Source organism: Ochotona princeps, chromosome 9, assembly GCF_030435755.1.
Source record: "Ochotona princeps isolate mOchPri1 chromosome 9, mOchPri1.hap1, whole genome shotgun sequence".
NCBI classification, from domain to species: domain Eukaryota; kingdom Metazoa; phylum Chordata; class Mammalia; order Lagomorpha; family Ochotonidae; genus Ochotona; species Ochotona princeps.
The window spans coordinates 37614383-37632267 of record NC_080840.1 but is presented as its reverse complement, the minus strand read 5'-3'; the positions used below and the strand labels follow the sequence as shown (position 1 = coordinate 37632267).

General features: G+C 52.1%; 2 protein-coding genes across 3 annotated transcripts in view; one reads left to right on the top strand and one right to left on the bottom strand.

The window, feature by feature from the left end:
• Positions 1–4992: 4992 nt before the first annotated feature.
• Positions 4993–6354, top strand: CEBPD (CCAAT enhancer binding protein delta). The gene has a single exon (XM_004580609.4). It carries the CDS (start codon positions 5117–5119, stop codon positions 5939–5941), a length of 825 nt encoding a protein of 274 aa, XP_004580666.1. The 5' UTR covers positions 4993–5116; the 3' UTR covers positions 5942–6354.
• A 1149-nt stretch (positions 6355–7503) lies between these two features.
• SPIDR (scaffold protein involved in DNA repair) overlaps positions 7504–17885 on the bottom strand; it is a 389493-nt gene continuing 379111 nt past the window's right edge. For both annotated transcript variants that reach the window (XM_058668602.1, XM_058668603.1), the window contains exons 17-20: positions 14938–15031; positions 13834–13948; positions 13449–13502; positions 7504–7844 (exon numbers count right to left, since the gene is read on the bottom strand). In XM_058668602.1, coding sequence (XP_058524585.1) covers positions 7680–7844; positions 13449–13502; positions 13834–13948; positions 14938–15031 — 428 coding nt within the window. In that variant the 3' untranslated portion in view covers positions 7504–7679. The remainder of the gene's footprint in view (positions 7845–13448; positions 13503–13833; positions 13949–14937; positions 15032–17885) is intronic.

Genomic DNA, 17885 nt, shown 5'->3' with positions numbered 1-17885 from the left:
AGCCCAGGACAGAACAAATTGATCAACTATTCCAGCCAAGTGCTGACAGCAGGTATTTGGGCAAATTAAGACTCTAAGGTTGACTATGTGAGCCAGTGGGACCTTGAATGATTTCCTCATCTTTGGATTGGCGGGATGGACAGCGTTTCAGAACTATTGAAACCACTTGAGCAGATCCCTCAGAGCATGGTCCACATTGGGGACCCTGGGATAACATCAGGTGGTCGCTCCCCATCCCAGGACACTAAGGCAGTTGGGAGGCTGGGTGTGGCTTGTCCCCTTATCTTCCCCCTTCCCTCAGATAGAGGAAGAAGTAAAAGAAAATTTGGATACAATGGTCTCACTCACTCTCCCCTAATCCTCGACCCTTCCAACCCTGATAAACTATGAAAATAAAATGAAAAAAACAAACCAGAGGCAGGCATTTTTGTGCTGTGGTTAAATAACTCCCTGGAGACTCCTGCTACCATATTGGAGCACTTGTTTTCAGTCCTGGCTACTCCAACTTCTGACCCTGTTGCTTGCTAAGGTGTACCCTGAGAAGAGGCACAAGATAATTCAAATCCCCGGCCCCCTGCTCCCTACGGAGGAGACCTGGGTTGGGGGTTCCTGACTCCTGGCTCTGGCCTGGCCAGCCCTGGCTGTTGTAGCTGTTTGGGTGAGTGGATCAGCAGATGGTACATTTCTGTCTTCTCTTTCTGCCTTTCAAATAAAACTAAAATAAATTTTAAAAGAAGAGTAAGATATCCCTTCCATGAATATGTCCTGAGGAATATGTAAGCAAGTATACGGTGGGTGAGACGCGAGTGCGCACACCTGCTTTCTGGCAACTGCCTCTTCTGGGGTCAGTGGCTCGACTCCCAGAGGCTGACTCTGCAGGCAGGGTTTTTTTCTTTTTTAACTTCTTCATGGCAGATCTGTTTTTTCCTTTTTATTTGAGAGGCAAAGAAACAGAGACACGGAGAGGCAGAGAGAGAGGGCCCCTGTTTGCTGGCTCACTTCCAGCAACAGCTGGGGCTGGGCCTGGCTGACACAGGAACTCAGCCTAGGCCTTCCATGTGGATAGCAGACAGCCAAGGGCCTGAGCTGTCACACTGTCCCCAGAGCACTGTCCAGGAGGACGCTGGAATGGGGAGCGGCTCCAGGACTGGAGTGTGGGTGTCCCAGGCTGCAGCCTCCCCTCGGGCTGTGTGCAGGCCCCTCAGAGTGGAGTGCAGCAGTCTAACCACATAAGGAGCTGTGGCCCTCGTCCTGCCTTTTCCAAATTCCTACATTAGGAGCAAATTTCATTTAAGAAAAGTCCATATTTTCGGACATATAAACCTCAACGCAGCGACACAAAACACAGGAACAGCCAAATGATAAAAATACACCCTGAGGCAGAAGGTGAAACAGAAATGCTAGTTGGAAAGAACATCCTGAAGAGGGCGCTAGTCAGCACAGTGTCCCACCCTGCAGACTTTTGGGAACCTTTGGGGAGTACTGCTCAAAAACACATCCATTTCGTCAGACTTTAATCTGGCAGGAAAGGCCTTGTGCTGTACAAAGCTTCCCAATTCGAACCCCAGGGTGAGTGCTGAGGTGCGGTCACTCCAAGATGACAAACACACAGCGGAAACCAGACCTGCCTTCAGAGTCATGCCGCGCTGAAGGGTGAGCCAAACCCTCAGTCCCAGGAAGGGCCCATAGGCACCTGCATGTTTATTCGGAACAATTCACTGGTGCTCAGCAGAGGTAAGTTCTAACAGGCTCACGTTCCCCTGGAATGCCACTCCCTTTTTTCCCAGACAAGTCTACCAAGAGCAAAGAAGGGCCAGAGAATGACTTGAAATCAATTTTTACAAATTTATTATTTTATGATATAGTTCCATAGGCTCTGGGATTGAAATCGATTTCTAGTGATGGAAAACAAGTAGAACAAATGCATTCACCTTGAGTAAATTAACAGGGAGAGTTAGGACAGGGCTTGGAAAATAGGGTTGTAAGTTTCGACAAAGAAATGACCACAAACATCATAAAAATGAAATTGTACTTTTTGCAAAAAAATGATTTATTTTTATTTGAAAGGCTGATTTATAGAGAGAAGGAGAAAGAGAGAGAGAGAGAGAAAGAGAACTTCCATTTGCTGATTTACTCTCTCAAATGGCTGCAATGATCTGAAGCCAGAAGCCAGGAACTTCTGGTTGTCCCAAAGCTCTGGGCCATCCTGTAACTGCTTTCCCAGGCCACAAGCAGGGAGCTGGATGGGAAGTGGAACAGCCGGGACATGAACTGTTGCTCATATGGGATGCTGGCATTTGCAGGGGAAGGATTAGCTTGTTGAACTGTGGCACTGATCCTAAACTTTAATACCAAGTTTTATGTATTTAAAAGGCAGACGGATCAAGGGAAGGGGATAATGACAGAGACTCAGTCTGCTGATGTACCTCCTGAATGTCTGTCACGGAACTCCATCTGGCTCTCGCACATGGGCGGAAGGAACCCAAGTCCTGCGTCCTACATTTGCTACGTCTCCGCCTCATTAGCAGGAAGCACGATGGGACACCAAGGTGAGATTTCACCCCAGACACTCACATATGATATGCAGGTGTCCACATTTTGGCTTACCCTGCTGCCCCATCATACCCACCGCACTTTGTTTGTGTGTTTATGTGTTCGCACTCTCAAACCAACCCATGCTTGTTGTCCTGTGATCGCTCCCTTCTCTTTCTGAAAAAGAAAGCTCCTAAATGTCAAAGTGATTCTAGTCGGAGCTGGCGTACTTCCATGCCAAGGTTAACCCTCTGCCCGCAGCACTGGCATCCCACGTCAGCGCTGGTTTATGTGCCAGCCGCTCCACTTTTGATCTAGCTCTCAGTTTACGGCCTGGGAAGGCACTGGAGGCTGACCCGAGTCCTTGGACTCCGGCACTCACATGGGAGACATGGAAGAGGCTTCTGGCTTCAGATCGGTTCAGCTCCCACTGTGGCTGTTTGGGCAGCTCTCTCTCTCTCCTTTCTTTTCTCTGCAAATCTGGGTTTCCAATAAGAATTTAAAATCTCCCCAAAAGAAGTCATTATCTTTCATATGGCTGATAAAAGTGCTGGTTAGTTTTTAAAGTGTAGGTCTTGCCTTTCTGCCCAGCTCTGCTGCACCTTTGGCCTCGGGCGGCGCACTGTATGCCAGGGTCTGATAAACTCAGGGGTAATAAGTGCGTCTGCATTCACTATGCTGGGCAACTAGAAACCCATCTCCTGGAAGCTGTAGCCCAGTCCTTCTTTCCAGTGCGCGGGCACTGCCCAGTTGGAGAGAGCTTTAATAGTGCCACCATGGCTTCGTCAGAACGAACCAAGAAATGTGTGGGCCTTTTCTCTGGGCGAGCATGAACCGACACAAAATGCACTCTGCAATTTTTTTAAAAAGATTTTTTTGTTTTATTGGAAAGGCAGATACACAGAGAGGAGAGACAGATCTTCGGTCCGATGATTCACTTCCCAAGTGAGCCGCAATGGCTGGTGCTGTGCCGATCCGAAGCCAGGAACCAGGAACCTTTTCTGGGTCTCCCACGTGGGTGCAGGGTCCCAAAGCATTGAGCCGTCCTTGACTGCTTTCCCAGGCCACAAGCAGGGAGCTGGATGGGAAGTGGAACTGCTGGGATTAGAACTGGCGCCCATATGGGATCCCGGGGCTTTCAAGGCGAGGACTTTAGCTGCTAGGCCACGCCGCCGGGCCCTGCACTCCGCAATTTTACAGGGTAACGTTACCTGAGTTGCCCTGAGGACTGTGACGGCCTTCTGCCCTTTTAGACGACCTATTAAATATCCCACTGTCACAATGAATCGTTAGAGATAATCTGCAGCCATTGGTGGAGTGTTTGGCGCTCAGAACCAACACAGGGTGAGGAAGAGATGCGAGGTGGTGGCCAGGGCTGTGACTCACTAATGCCGGCCTCGAACTTCAGGAAAACAAGCCCCCAAGCGTGCCGCGTCTTCTCGTGTATTTTATAATGCGAACGGCTAGCAACCTAACATCCCAGACAACTACGTGTGTCCTGAAAAAATACCTACTTCCTTTGCATTCAACAGTACTTTATTTTGGAGTATTAAAAAAAGGGGGGGGGGTACAGGGAGGGAGAGCCTGGCACTACCACGGGGCAGAAGCAAGACACTGCCACAAGATGGCACTGCTTTAGTAGCTGCGGGAGCCCCGGCCAGCGCGCGGGAGCTCGAAGGCACTGCGGGTGCCCGCGGGCTTGGGGACGGCAGGCGGGCTTCGGCGCCCCAGCACGCCAGGTCCAGGGCGGCCACTGTCGCCCTGCGCTCAGCTCTTGATGAGGGCGTTGTGCCGCCCCGTGGTTAGGACGCACCGGCCGCGTTTCTGCAGGGCGTCGACCCCGAAGGGTTGGCTGGATCCTGAGAAGGACAGGCAGGTGCGGGACGACATCCTGCCTCCCCGCCACCCGCAGGCATGGACTCCACGGGAGACTTGAGGCGGGAGACTGTCCCGGCGCCGTGTCCTTCGGACAGCTTCCCGCCTCCGTTCTTGGGGAGGAGGCGCCCGGGCAAGGGTCGATTGGGCGAACCGGCCGCCTACGGCCCAGGAGTCGCGTCCGGTGGCACGCAACCCGTTGCCCCGTCCCGGTACCGCCTGGTCCCTCTCCCCGCCGCGACGGCAGCCGGCCCCGGGACGTGCGCGCCGTGGCCAAGTCCTGGTTTTGATTTCACTGCCGGCACCGAGGAACCCGGAGGTTCCAAAGCCCACAAACAGGAAGGAGGGAAGGCTTGGAGTGCGGGCAGAGGGAGGGTCATTCCCAGCAGCGCGCTTCGGGCCGGCCGGGGGCGGAGGTTAGAGGCGCGCCCCGCCCCCCACTCCTCTGGGGGTCCCGGGACCACTGGAGGGATCCCGCAGCGCAGCCAGAAGCCCGGTGCGCAGTGGCAGGAAGGCTGGTGGGGCGGCTCCAGGGTGCGGGGCCTGGGCTTTCAGGGCGGTCCCCCCCCCGCCCCCCGCGGTCCCCGGGCGCCCCCGCGGTGCCGGAGCCGGGGCGGGGCGTGCGCGTCAGCACGGGCTAGAAAAGGCGGCGGGCCGGCCCCGCGGGGTGACAGCCGCACTTGGACTCCGAGCCCGGTCCGACGCCGCCATGAGCGCCGCGCTCTTCAGCCTGGACGGCCCGGCGCGCGGCGCGCCCTGGCCCGCGGAGCCCGCACCCTTCTACGAGCCGGGCCGGGCGGGAAAGCCAGGCCGTGGAGCAGAACCAGGGTCCCTCGGGGAGCCGGGTGCCGCCTCTGCCGCCCCCGCCATGTACGACGACGAGAGCGCCATCGACTTCAGCGCCTACATTGACTCCATGGCCGCCGTGCCCACCCTGGAGCTGTGCCACGATGAGCTCTTCGCCGACCTCTTCAACAGCAACCACAAGGCGGGCGGTGCGACTGTTGCGGGCGCCCTGGAGCTGTTGCCGGGCGGCCCCGCACGACCCCCGGGCCCAGGCCCTGCCGTCCCGCGCCCGCTCAAGCGCGAACCCGACTGGGGTGACGGCGACGCGCCGGGCTCGCTTCTGCCCGCGCAGGTGGCCGCGTGCGCGCAGACGGTGGTGAGCCTCGCGGCCGCCGCGCAACCCACGCCGCCCACGTCGCCAGAGCCACCGCGAGGCAGCCCGGGACCGAGCCCCGCGCCCGGCCCCGCCCGGGAGAAGGGCGCGGGCAAGAGGGGTCCCGACCGCGGTAGCCCCGAGTATCGGCAGCGGCGCGAGCGCAACAACATCGCCGTGCGCAAGAGCCGCGACAAGGCCAAGCGGCGCAACCAGGAGATGCAGCAGAAGCTGGTGGAGCTGTCGGCCGAGAATGAGAAGCTGCACCAGCGCGTGGAGCAGCTCACGCGGGACCTGGCCGGCCTCCGGCAGTTCTTCAAGCAACTGCCCAGCCCGCCCTTCCTGCCGGCCACCGGGGCCGCCGATTGCCGGTAACGAGCGGCCGGAGCGGCACAGACTCACCAACCGATACCTCAGACCGACGGCCCGCGAGCAAGCGCGCCCAGCTCTGCCCTGCGCTGCTCGGGCACCCAGACAGCTGCCCCGCGCTGCGCAGTTTCTTTGGGACATGTGAGTGAAGGGAAGCTACAGCCAGGACTTAACCACCACTGAACTGCAAAAGAAGCTATACGTGTTTATTTTCCCCTAAATTATTTTTATAATGGTAGCTTTTTCTACACCATACCCTTTGTTGATGCAGCTAAGGTACATTTGTATGGAAACAAAACAAACAGAAAGGACTTTTCAGACAAATCCTTTGTATTGTAGATAAGAGAAGACTGAGCATGCTCACTTTTTTATATTAATTTTTACAGTATTTGTAAGAATAAAGCAGCATTTAAAATCGCCCCCTGCTTCCTCTGTTCGCAGTGACTGCCGCACGCCGCAAGGGCGTGTTCCATGACCTGGCGGAGGGTGAGCGCCTGGGACTGCGGGGCCAGGTGTGTGCCCGTCGGGGAGGTGAGGGGTCTGCACTGCTTTGGACAGCCGCCCAGGTCCAGCTCCGCAGGTCTTCCTGAACTTGCCCGAGAGGGGTCAGATGACTAAGCGCACGCTGCTAGTAGCCTTGGGAGTGGGAGGTGATCGCCCCAAAGTCCGGGACAGGATGGGGGAGGGGGAGCGGTCTGGGTACCCTGCTGAACTCAGCCCAGGGGCTCCCCTAAGATTAGGTGGCTGAGTGGGTGTGTGTGTGGGGGGGTGCAGCGCTCAGGTGACACAGGGACTGTCTCTGTCGCCTGGGGCTTCGCGGCCGGCCAGAGCTTTCACTTTCCTCGGATTTCCAAAGTGCGCCTAAGCACAAAAGTAGTCATGTGGCTGATGAAAAGGACAATCACCAGGCTGCTTAAGATTTCATCTTGGTGCTGTCAACTCTCCAGGCTTCATCCAAACATAAAAGCCATGTGCCTGTTGCCCAAGAAGACCGGGTGTAACAGGCATCTTTTCTTGGGTTCGCTGCTGTGTGGATATTATGTAATTATTTTAATCATGGCCCCTTGGGATTATATTGCTGTAAGGAGGAAATACAAAACCTTTGGCATGCACAGATAATTAATTCGTGGTTTTGGGTATACTTGAAATCTCTGCCAGCAAAGCGAACTGCAACAGGTTGTTCCTTGAGGTCTCTGCCGTGTGCAGGAGCAGGGTTCTGCTCGGTGTGGAGTGAGTGCCTGCTCTGTCCAGGCTGTGATCACACCACCTGCCTTATCTACACTTCATGGGTAACAGTTTCACCTCTGACATGGTTCCCCAGAACGTGTGCCCCCAAATACTGAATGCTGAAGACGCCTTGGCTGCGCATTTGTTACAGCCAGGCAGAGAGTTAAAGTCATCGTGTGGGGTGAAGGTTTGTGTTTCATAGCTATTCTCTCGGGGACTGGTAAATACTGCATTTTACATACTCTGCAAATGGACAAAATGGGCTTTTCTGATACATTATTACTGCCTAAGGAAAACAAAAAGACTTCAACAGGTTCATGAACATATAGGAAGAAACAAAATTGCAAGAAAAGGTATTTTAATTTATAGTTTACAAAACCATTTTACTAACAGGAAAAAAAACCACTTCAGTTTGGTGTCAAGATCATAAAGTACATTCGCTGTGTCCATAGTTAACAAATAACCATCTCTAGCCACCTCCACGGTCGCTGCCGCCCTTGCGGCCCCATTGCAAAGTTCACAGAGCCTGGGGCAGGGGCGGGGGCTCCGCCCAGGTGCCTCCCGCGCTCCGAAGCTCGATTTCCTCCAGTCCTACGCAGCTGGCCGGGTGGGCGGTGATGGACTGCACGAAGCAGCTCGCCAACCTCAGCTCCCTTCCGAGGACACTCTTCACTTCATAACTCTGCAGTGAGAAATGCATGCCGGTTAAAGCAAACAGAGGCAGCCCGGACGTTCTGTTCCAGTTCTGGGCAGTGCAGAGCACCAGGGGGTCCTGGGCAGGGGCCCTTCCCCCAGGCCATGACCTTTCAGGCCTTCCATGGTAAGAACACTGCCCAGAGGATGGGGAGCCAAGGGCTGCTACAAAAGCCCCTTTAGTAGGGAAAAGGGAAGGAACTGCTTTCTTCTGATAAGAAAACTCTGCTTGTAACCAAGGAACACTTAGAATATTTCTCACCGACGTTGCAGGGTTGTCACCGTAAAGCTGGCCCAGGAAAGGAACTGGCGGGACAAGATGTGCAAAGGAGCTGCCTCTTCTCCAGCTGGGCAGGGGTGGGCCCGTGGTTTGCAGCTGTCTCCTACTTCCTTTGGGACACTTCCCCAATCCAGCAACACTTCCGGTCAGAGGATTTCCTGTACTTGGCCCCAAACTTCCCTCCTTACTTCTAGAGTCACACTGGCCTCTTGCTGTGTTGTGGTCCTGACACTCAGCTGGTTCTGTTAGGCTCTGCATGGTTAGCTTTGGGCAAGTTTCACTTCTAGAAGAGAACACAGGGACTGGGCATCCAGGGTTCCCATCCCTGATGAGGCTGGGGCTGAAAAAAGGCTCTAAACCATTAGGATAGAAGACATCTCTGGCCTTCCGGGTGGACAAAGCCCTAGGAAGTGATACCACCTTCACAGCAGTTCCATGGGCTGCCCTTTACCCTTCTCTCTGCAAGGGACCCACCAGGGGCCAACAGTTCTCTTATTTAAGTTAGCCATTTCCACCCTGCTTCCACCATGGCTGCAGCCAGTCTGTGGCTCCCGGCAAAGCCGGGCCTTTCACGGCCCTTGGTGAGTCTGGCTTGGCTTCAGGGGCCACAGTCTCAGACAGAGTGCAGTGGGAGAGATGTCAGGGACAGTCCAAGTGTGGCTAGAACTGCCCAGCTTTTTTTTTTTTTTTTTTTTTGGCATGGTTCTTTCAGGAGGGCATCCAGCCACAGCCTCATGTGGCCTCAGCTCAGCCTGGGGGCACCATGGGGTGGAGGGAGGTACCAGCTGACGCCCAGTGGAGCAAGATGAGTGGTTCTAGGTGAGCCCTATGTAAATGGCAGGTCTGTGTGCTGAATATATGTGACAGCCTGATGCCCTGGGATGGTTTGTTGTATAGCAATAAGCATCAGGGTCAGTCTGTGATGTGAATGCCACTGTGATGCCAATGCACTGTGCTGATTCATTTTCCTGTCTGTAAGGCAGGCATGGTACAAAATACCCAGCCCATTTAATGTGCTCTCTGAAGAAATATGGCTTCCTTGGTTAACAGTGTTAACGGTGAGATCAGCAAGTGGTGTATGGAATGAATGATGGTGGGGTAGGGGCAACAGGGTTACTCCTCAAGACAGAAAAAGGAGGAGCTGGACAAGAGGCCTTGGTCTTGCTAGGGTTCAGATGTGCCATGCACAGCAAGCTCATGGCCTGCACATGCGCTCACTCTTGGGGACTTCATTATGAAGCCCTGTAGGCCAACCCTGAAGAGATGGCTGTGAGCAAGGTGGAGCTGAGAGGCTGGCAGCTACGTGCAGGGAAAGAATCAGGCAGTGCAGAGCCAGAGGGCAGCTGTGCTGCCAGGAGGGTGGGAGGGGGACAGCCGCAGACTTTGCTTCTCTGTTTTACAGTGTTTGTGAGCTTCGTGCGTTTGTGTGAGTATTAAAGGGACGGTCAGGCGTTCTTGTGTTCCTCTTAAGTAAAAGCATGAAATTCCAACTTTGAAAAACAAACATTTCTTAGCTGCATCATGGTACAGCGGGTTAAAGCAGCTGCCTGTGATACTGGCATCTCACATGCCAGTTTGTATTCCAGTTGCTCCATTTCTGGTCCAGCTCCCTGCTAATGTGTTGGGGAGAGCAGAAGAACGCCCAAATGTTTGGGCCTCCGGCACCCTGGAGACCTGGATGTAGTCCCAGGCTCCTGGCTTCCTCTTGGCCCCGTCTGGCCTGCTGTGGCCATCTGGGGAGTGAACCAGTGATGGAAAATCTCTTTTGCTTGCTCTCTGACATTCCACCTTTCAAATCAATACATAAATTAATACATAAAAGAGAAAAATTTTAAAACCCATTTTTTGAAAAACGTCAGGTCTATTTATTTATTTATTTATTTACCTTTTGGAGATTTATTTATTTTTATTGGAAAGTTAGATCTACAGGGAGAAGGAGAGACAGAGAGAAAGATCCTCCATCCACTGGTTCACTTCCCAAGAAGCTGCAATGGCTGGAGCTGAGCCAATCAAAAGCCAAGGGCCTCTTCTGTGTCTCCCACAGTGAAACAGGGTCTCAAGGCTTTGGGCCATCCTCTACTACCTCCCCAGGCCAAAAGCAGGGAGCTGGAAGGGAAGCCAAGCAGCCAGGAAATGGGATCCTGGTGCATGCAAGGTGAGGACTTTAGCCTTTAGGCTACTGTGCTGGGTCTTAGAAATAGAATTTAATTTATAAATACTTAACATGTGGGGAAAATGGACACTGGCAAATTAAAAATGACGTACAAGCAAAGCCCCACGCATCATTCAAATGTCTTGTCTGTGTGCAAAACGGGTCTTCACCTTTAAAGACACAATATAAACCTTCTCCTAACTTTTCATTTTCTTGAAGTTAAGGAAACAAACTCCAAATTCCTTATTACTATGTTGTTACTATTGAGGCAATTCATAGCCAATAATGGCCAAATCCTATTTTTATATCCCTGGCTTGACCACATTAAAGTGAAGGCATAAAAGAGAACACCCATGCATCTTAACCAGAAACACTGTTCCAGAGAGGGAGTATGGTTCCTGTGGAAAGCCTTCATGTGAAAGCCGTAGTGTAAGTCTTGGTTTGCGGTGAATGTCCGTTCTTGGCCAGAAAATGGAAAGAATCCAGACTGGGTGACTCGCAGTGATGTCTCTGTGCAGGTCCTTCTGCTACCCATTGACTCTCAGCTGTTTCCAGGCCAGGTGGGAAGGCTGGGTTATCTGCTGTAATACTGGGAATGGGAGCATGGATGTCCCCAAATGTCCCTCTAGGCTCAGAACTGCAGCCTCCCTCATTCACAGGGGTCCTGGAAGCACAGCACCACCCTGTGCCTTGAAACCAACACACACACATGTGCACACAGCACACACACAGTGCATACACATCATCACTCATGTCACAACATGCATGCACATATGTATGCCCTCTATAGCCTTTTTTAAAAAAATATTTTTTACTTATTTATGGCAGGAAGAAAACTCCAATGTGCTGGTTCACTTCGTAAGTGCCCACAATGGCTTAGCTGGAAACTCAGTCCAGGTCTCCCAAGAGCATGGCAGGGATCCAACCCCTTGCTGTATCCCAGAGTGCATATCAGCAGCAAGCTGGACTTGGGAGGAGCCAGGACTAGAACACAGGCTCTACCATGTGATTCAGGTGTCCCGAGGGGCAATGCTCACTTGTCCTGGGTTCTTTATATGGAGGGTTTACCACAAGAGTATTCTGGTTCAGCACTTGGATGTGGGGGAGCCAGGTGTAGCAGAGAGGATTTCTCACAGGGCTTTCTATTCTCTAGTCCCCTAGAGAGGGCCAGGGGTCAGCAGGGGCATGGGCGCTGTTCCCTTCTGGAGGCCTCCTTCCTGGCAGCAAGGAAGTGCCAGGGGACCTCCTGGGAACCCACAGGGCCTGAGAGGATGGCCAGCCCAAGTCTGCAGCGCCCAGTGGCCACAGAGCTGCAGGGCAGACACCACGCTTTCCAGCACAGATCAGCTGGTGTGTGTGCTGGGGAAGGGGCGTCTGAGCATGGTTGGTTTTATTGTGAGATGTTCGTCTCATTGTGTTCTGTATTCTTAAATAGCAGTGATTCCAATACTTTTCCCGTAACAGTCTCCATGGAGAATGCCCCCTGATAACTGCTGCGCCATCTTCCACTCTTGCTTTCACTGTCACCTGGAAACCTCTGACCTATGCCTGGGGCAGTTATCCTTGTCTCATTATCTACTTGTCTCATTATCCTTGTCTCATTATCTACTAAGCCCAACTTCTCTAAGTGGCTATCATCCTGGCTGGGTGGTCACTCTGTGGGTGGCCATACCTTCCCCTGTGTGAGGAGCCCTGCGTTGCCTGGCAGTAAGAGGTAGAGTGGGCCTCATTGGGATGGTGGGGAGACTGAATGGAGACATGACTGAGAAGAACAGTGGGCATGGTCACTGGCCCTTGGAGGGTATTTGATTTTCTCACAACTAGAGGGCCTTGCCCTAAGCCCTCCTGCAGCCTGGTCTAGGCACTGACCCCCTACTTGAGCAGCATCAGCTTTAAGGAGGCCCAGAGTAGGTGCAGGGTCACCAAGGAGCTTTCAAGTAAGTGGGCTTCCTCCTAGAAGGGAACAGAAATTTCTTTAGAGCTCCTGGGCAGTTCCACATGATGCCAGGGCAGAGATCCATGGTTGAGAGCAGAGATTCTCAAAGGTATTGCTTATGGATTTACTCACTTTCAATTTAATGCATGACTTAGAGAGGGAGGGGACGAGGTAAGGAGGAGAGGGGGAAGAAGAGAGAGAAACCCCAGCTTCATCAGCCCCTCTGTGGGTGCAGTGGGGACAGAGGCTGGTGAGGACAGTAGGGATCAGGGGGACCTCCATACAATGAATCAAGTCATCACAGCCTCTGGCTACAACTGGAGCTAGAACTTGGCCTTGGGCACCCATCAGAAAAAGACTGCCATCAATGGATCCAGGCAGTTTGGGGTGATGAGCTTCCCTGCTCACCACATCCATGAGGCTGGCCCATGCCCACCTTTCGGCTCCCATGAGCTGTGCCCTGCTGCTACAAATGCCCAGGGTCCTCCCGTGGGTCAGCAAGTTACGCTGGCTCCTAAGGGTGCTTACAGAGGCCCTGACAACTCAAAGGCGCTATCCCGAAGGCAGAAGCATCCTTTAGCAGCCTAAAGCTCACAAGACTGAACTCTCTTTGGTGTACAGATTACATAATCTGGGGTGTTCTTTCTGCTCTGAAGCTGCCCCATGTGTCATCTGCTTGCTATGGCACCTCTCTGGACAGGTAAACCAGTTCTTAGAAGCAATGGCAATGTTTACCAGGAAGTCAGGGTTTGCAATACCCAGGAATTTGTTAGAGGTTGTGGTATAGGCAATTTTGTCACACTGTCGTGAATCCACAGTAGTACAACTTGGGTCAAGGCTAGCAGGACCATAACTAAAGCCAGGTGACAGGCTCCAGCATCCACGTCAAGGTTGATCTGGAAATTGTCTCCTTTTCACAGAGGTGATCACACTGGCATGCTAAATGACAGTGGTAAGACACATCTGTGTTCCAGTGTCAGTGTAGACATGTTCACTGGGATCTGTTATTACTGTTCAAAAAGTTCATGGAACACACCTGCCATACAAAAGCCATGTGGGGGTTCTGAGCTTCTTTGCACCATAAGGAGCTTGTCTTTCAACTTCATTTCCCGTGAACTTTTTTTAAGTCCCCTCCTACACGGCAGAAGGCTTTTCCTAAGGAGCTGACATACCCTGGCAGGCTGAAGTGAATAAGACAGCCCTGGTCTGAGTCCCTTGTACTCACCCCATCCTCGCAGGTGGCTGAGCTCAGCAGGGACGAGATGCTACTCTGCAACAGCTGTGACAAACAGGACAGGAAGGTCTCAGGGCCCCCCAGGGCTGGAAGTACTCAGGTGAAACCCCTCGCATATCCCAGGAATGACCCTCTCTCCCCGCATCCCCAACCATATGAACCGTCTCTCTTCAGAGCTTCAGTAGTTAGCCGGGACTCATGATGAGGAGAGACTGACTAAGGTGCTCTCCCCACAATGCTCCTAGGATGGCAGAGGGCTGTGTGGGCAGCTCTCCCCAACCAGGGAGGTACACTGGGATTCTCCATGGAGCAATGCAAGAACAAGCACGGCTTCTGCTCCTGCCCTCGGCTGTGCGCGACCCATGGCGGCTCCTACCTTGACTTTGACTCTGCATTGCGGTCTTGAGGGGCAGTCCAAGAAGACCTGCAGGTGCATCCTGAGGACAGGTGATGTGACCACTCGGGAACAGTCACCACAAGAGAGGGTGCCTCTGTTTGTGAAATCGCATTGTGGAGATAAGCCACCCAGAAGGCACAAGGCAGAAGCAAATCCAACGAGTCACATACTCAATGCTTGCTGAGACAGAGGGTTCTGCTCTCCAGAAGCAGACCTGGGCTCGGCTTTGGTCTGAGGCTGGGAAGTGGGGCTCCTGGGGCTCCCCAGAGCCTCCCAGGAGGCTGCTGCAGGAGGCACTGAGGCAGGAAGCTGTGTGCAGGTGCAGTGCAGATGGGCGGGGCAGGCCTTCCAGGAAGCCGCATGGAGGGGTTGGGGTTCCCAAACTGCCTGGAAAGAAAAGCTTCCCAGCATCTCAGCTCAGCCTTTGATTCCCCTCATGACCTGGGCCCAGGCTGTTTCATCTCTCATGGTGGCCGGGGATGGCTTGTGGATCCACCAGGTCACCAACCCCGGAGGCACCAGGGAGATGTGTACTCCTTGCCTCTTCAGAAACAGCAAAGGAACGGACATTTGGGAGGCCAAGAGAGTTGACTCCAAAGGGATGAACTGCATGATGCGCAGCCCAGACCGCAACCCAGGGAGGAAGGTACAGGAAGACAGCTGTGGGTGGGGGTGAAGGGGGTGAGGCATGTCAAGGAGCTGCTCCCTGGTCTCTGGAAAAAATCTGCTCCACTTGAAAAGGACACACTGTACAGTCATCAAGTTTATCCCACTTCTTCCCATTTTCCTGTTTTTCTTTTTTTTCTCCTGATAATAAAAAGGGCTGAGTACAAACCCCAGCTGTTTCTCTTTTTAAGATAGAGAGCTGCAAGGAAGCATCAGAAATCCCTCTTAGAGAAACCCACGTTGGCACCGTGGCCTCTTTCCTGTAAGCTCAATACACTGGGTTCCCCTGGGAGCTGTGAGGCAAGCCAGCAGCAGGCAGAAAGGCCTGAGGCATGAGGCTGTGGGATGCTGATGGCACTGGGGTGCTGTCAGCTTGTTGGGTCCCTGGGTCTTTGCGGCCAGTCCCTGTCCCCTTACCCATTCTCTGGCCTCTGTTCCAATCGCCCATTGCCACACCTGTCACACACAGGCCATGAGAAAGCGGTGCTCTCGTCTACAGCGGTCACAGTGCCTAGGGCAAGCAAGAGAAAAGACAGACTCTCAGAGCAGGATTTTGTGCTGAAAACTTCTCTCTGTCCCTTAGACCCCAGATAACCGGAGAGGCCTCATGGATGGGGTTCCTGTAGTTTTCTTTCTTGTGGGTTTATATAAATGTTACTAAGCTTTTGATAATTTCCATTTATTGCAAAACAAAATAACATTAAGAAATTGTAAGATTTGTCCACAAGAGTTCAGCTAACCAAGTATTCTGTTTGATCTTTTCCAGATGCACACGTATTTAAATGCTGATCAAACCATCCACCTGATGTTTCTTATTTTTTATAGTTTCAAGATTTATATGTACTCAAAAGTCAGAGTTACAGAGAGAGAGAGAGAGAGAGAGAGAGAGAGAGAGAGAGGTAGAGACAGAGAAATAGGGGTGGGGGAGGAGGAGAGAAAGAGAGAGAGACTGAACCCAGGAGCCAGAAGCTTCATTTAGTTCTCCCACGCAGGTAGCAGGGGCCAAGCACTTCGGCCATCTTCCATTGCTTTTCCAAGGCTGTTAGCAGGGAGCTTGACCAGAAGTGGGACAGCCAGGAATCAAGCCAGTGCCCATGTGGGATGCTGGTGTCACAGGTCAGTAGTGGCTTTACTCACTGCAGCACAACTCTGACGTCGCCTATATTTTAGGCTGCAGTGCAGCTGTCACGAGGCCTGCGTTATTCACTGCACTGATGCTGTTTATCTACAGTGTTGCAGCCCCCTCAACCATCCTGCATCATCCCCTGCACTGGGCATCTACATCTCCAGAGGATGTGGCAGCAGTTGGTACACCTTCGCAGGTAAGGCCCTTTCTTAGGCCAGAATCCTGAAAGAATTACTGCGTCAATGACAAGTAAGAGATACAGAAAAAAAAAAAAACCCTCTAGAAACTGTTATGTTGTCACAGTTCATTATACACGAACATCAGAATTTGTTTCTGTAATGTGTGAAATTGAACAGCTTATATTCTGCTTCTTTTGAATGGAAAGAAAAACACTGGTTTGTTAATCTCTACTTTTATGCTTTCCCCAGCTTCCTTATTGCTATTGTGATCAAGGACACCAAGTTTATTTTTTTTAACTACAATATTTATGATTCATTTATTCAACTAAAAATATGCATATGATACTATTAAGTGTGGGACATATGGGGGCCTAAGAAACATCCATGTGAAAGTTTTTTTTTTTAAGAGATTCTTACTTCTTCTTCTTCTTCTTTTTTTAAGATTTATCTTATTTTTATTACAAAGTCAGATATACAGAGAGGAGAAGAGACAGAGAGGAAGATCTTCTGTCCAGTGATTCAATTCCCAAGCAACGGCTGGCGCTGTGTCGATCCGAAGCCAGGAACCTGGAACCTCCTCCAGGTCTCCCATGCAAGTGCAGGGACCCAAGGCTTTGGGCCATCCTGAACTGCTTTCCCAGGCTACAAGCAGGGAGCTGGATGGGAAGTGGAGCTGCCGGGATTAGAACCAGTGCCCATATGGGATCCTGGCATGTTCAAGGTGAGGACTTAAGCCGCCAGGGCATTGTGCCTGACCCAACGTTAGTTTTTATTCTCATGAATTTCATAGTCTCGTTGAAGAAGCAGAAAACAATAAAGGCATCATAAAAAAAATCTCCTGTTGAGAAATGCAATTGTGACCCCTGAGAAGTGAGTAGAGACATCCAAGAACTAATATGGGGACAAGACTGAAGGCCAACCAGGCCAGGCACAACTTGACTCTTGGCCTATCCTGCACACCACAGTGGGGCTGCAGCTGGGGTTGGGGTTGGCATGGGTGGGCAGTGAGGAAGGGCAGGCCACCAAGCTGGGAGGGTGGCAGAGTCAGCCTAGGCTGGCTTTGCTGGGCACTGGTATGGTCTGAGTTTCTTGGATGAACAGGAAGCATCACATGTACAGCCTAGGTATGCTGGTAAATTTGATAGCATATTGGTGAGAAGTCGTGAAATTTGAGGTTTGAGGAAATACATTGAGCTGAGTTTCCAGAAAAATTAAGTCCTTCTTCCCAATCTTGGGAGTACACATTTTACTTCCCACTAATACAAGGATGGGGTGGGGGGATGTATCTGTAGAGGATAAAGCATAATGAAGAGAGTGCTCAGGCCCATGCTTTCAAAATGCATTCATGCAGCACATGCTTGAATGATTCTAAAAAATGAAAACAGCAGTTTCTGATTTTGAAAAGTCAGCACCAGCGAAGGACACTGTCCTTGCAGAAACCAGTCAAAAGTAGGTCAGAGGGATGCAAAGTGAGGTCCATCAAGGTTTAGCCTGCTGCTGTAGAGAAGGCTGGACCACTTCCCAGCAGGCAGAGGCACAGGGGGTCCCCAGGAAGAGAGGAGGTGCCACCTCCAGCACCCCACCTATGCTGTGGCCAGGCCTTCACGCCCATTGCTGGGTGGACGGGGCTGCCCACAGCCATGCTGGGTGAGTGACGACTAAAGAATCAATGAAAAGCAGGCTGCTCCCAACCAAAGTTCCTTTTTATCCTAGGACATGTGGGTGTTAATAGCATTTACATTTATATGGGATTAAGTAATTTCCTTCTAATTAGAGAACAAGGCAAGAGTTGAGGAAATACATTTCATCCAGGGTCTACAAACCTTGGAAACCCTTGGGGCAGGCCAAAGCGCAGTTCAAGGCGTGGCTGGGAAATGTGCTATTACATTGTTATTGTGGGGAAGGATTGCTTATTCAAGCACTTAATTTATGCTCATTGTAACATCAGAAAGAAAAAAAAATGTCTTTGCTGGGGTGAGGGCTCTGACACTTCACTCATCCACTTTCAGGCAGGTCACTGCTTACTCTGCTTGTCTTGTGTGCAGAAATCTCTCCGAACC

Bases quoted from the DNA above. Each gene is read 5' to 3' on its own strand.
- CEBPD (XM_004580609.4), top strand. From the start codon at position 5,117: ATGAGCGCCGCGCTCTTCAGCCTGGACGGCCCGGCGCGCGGCGCGCCC.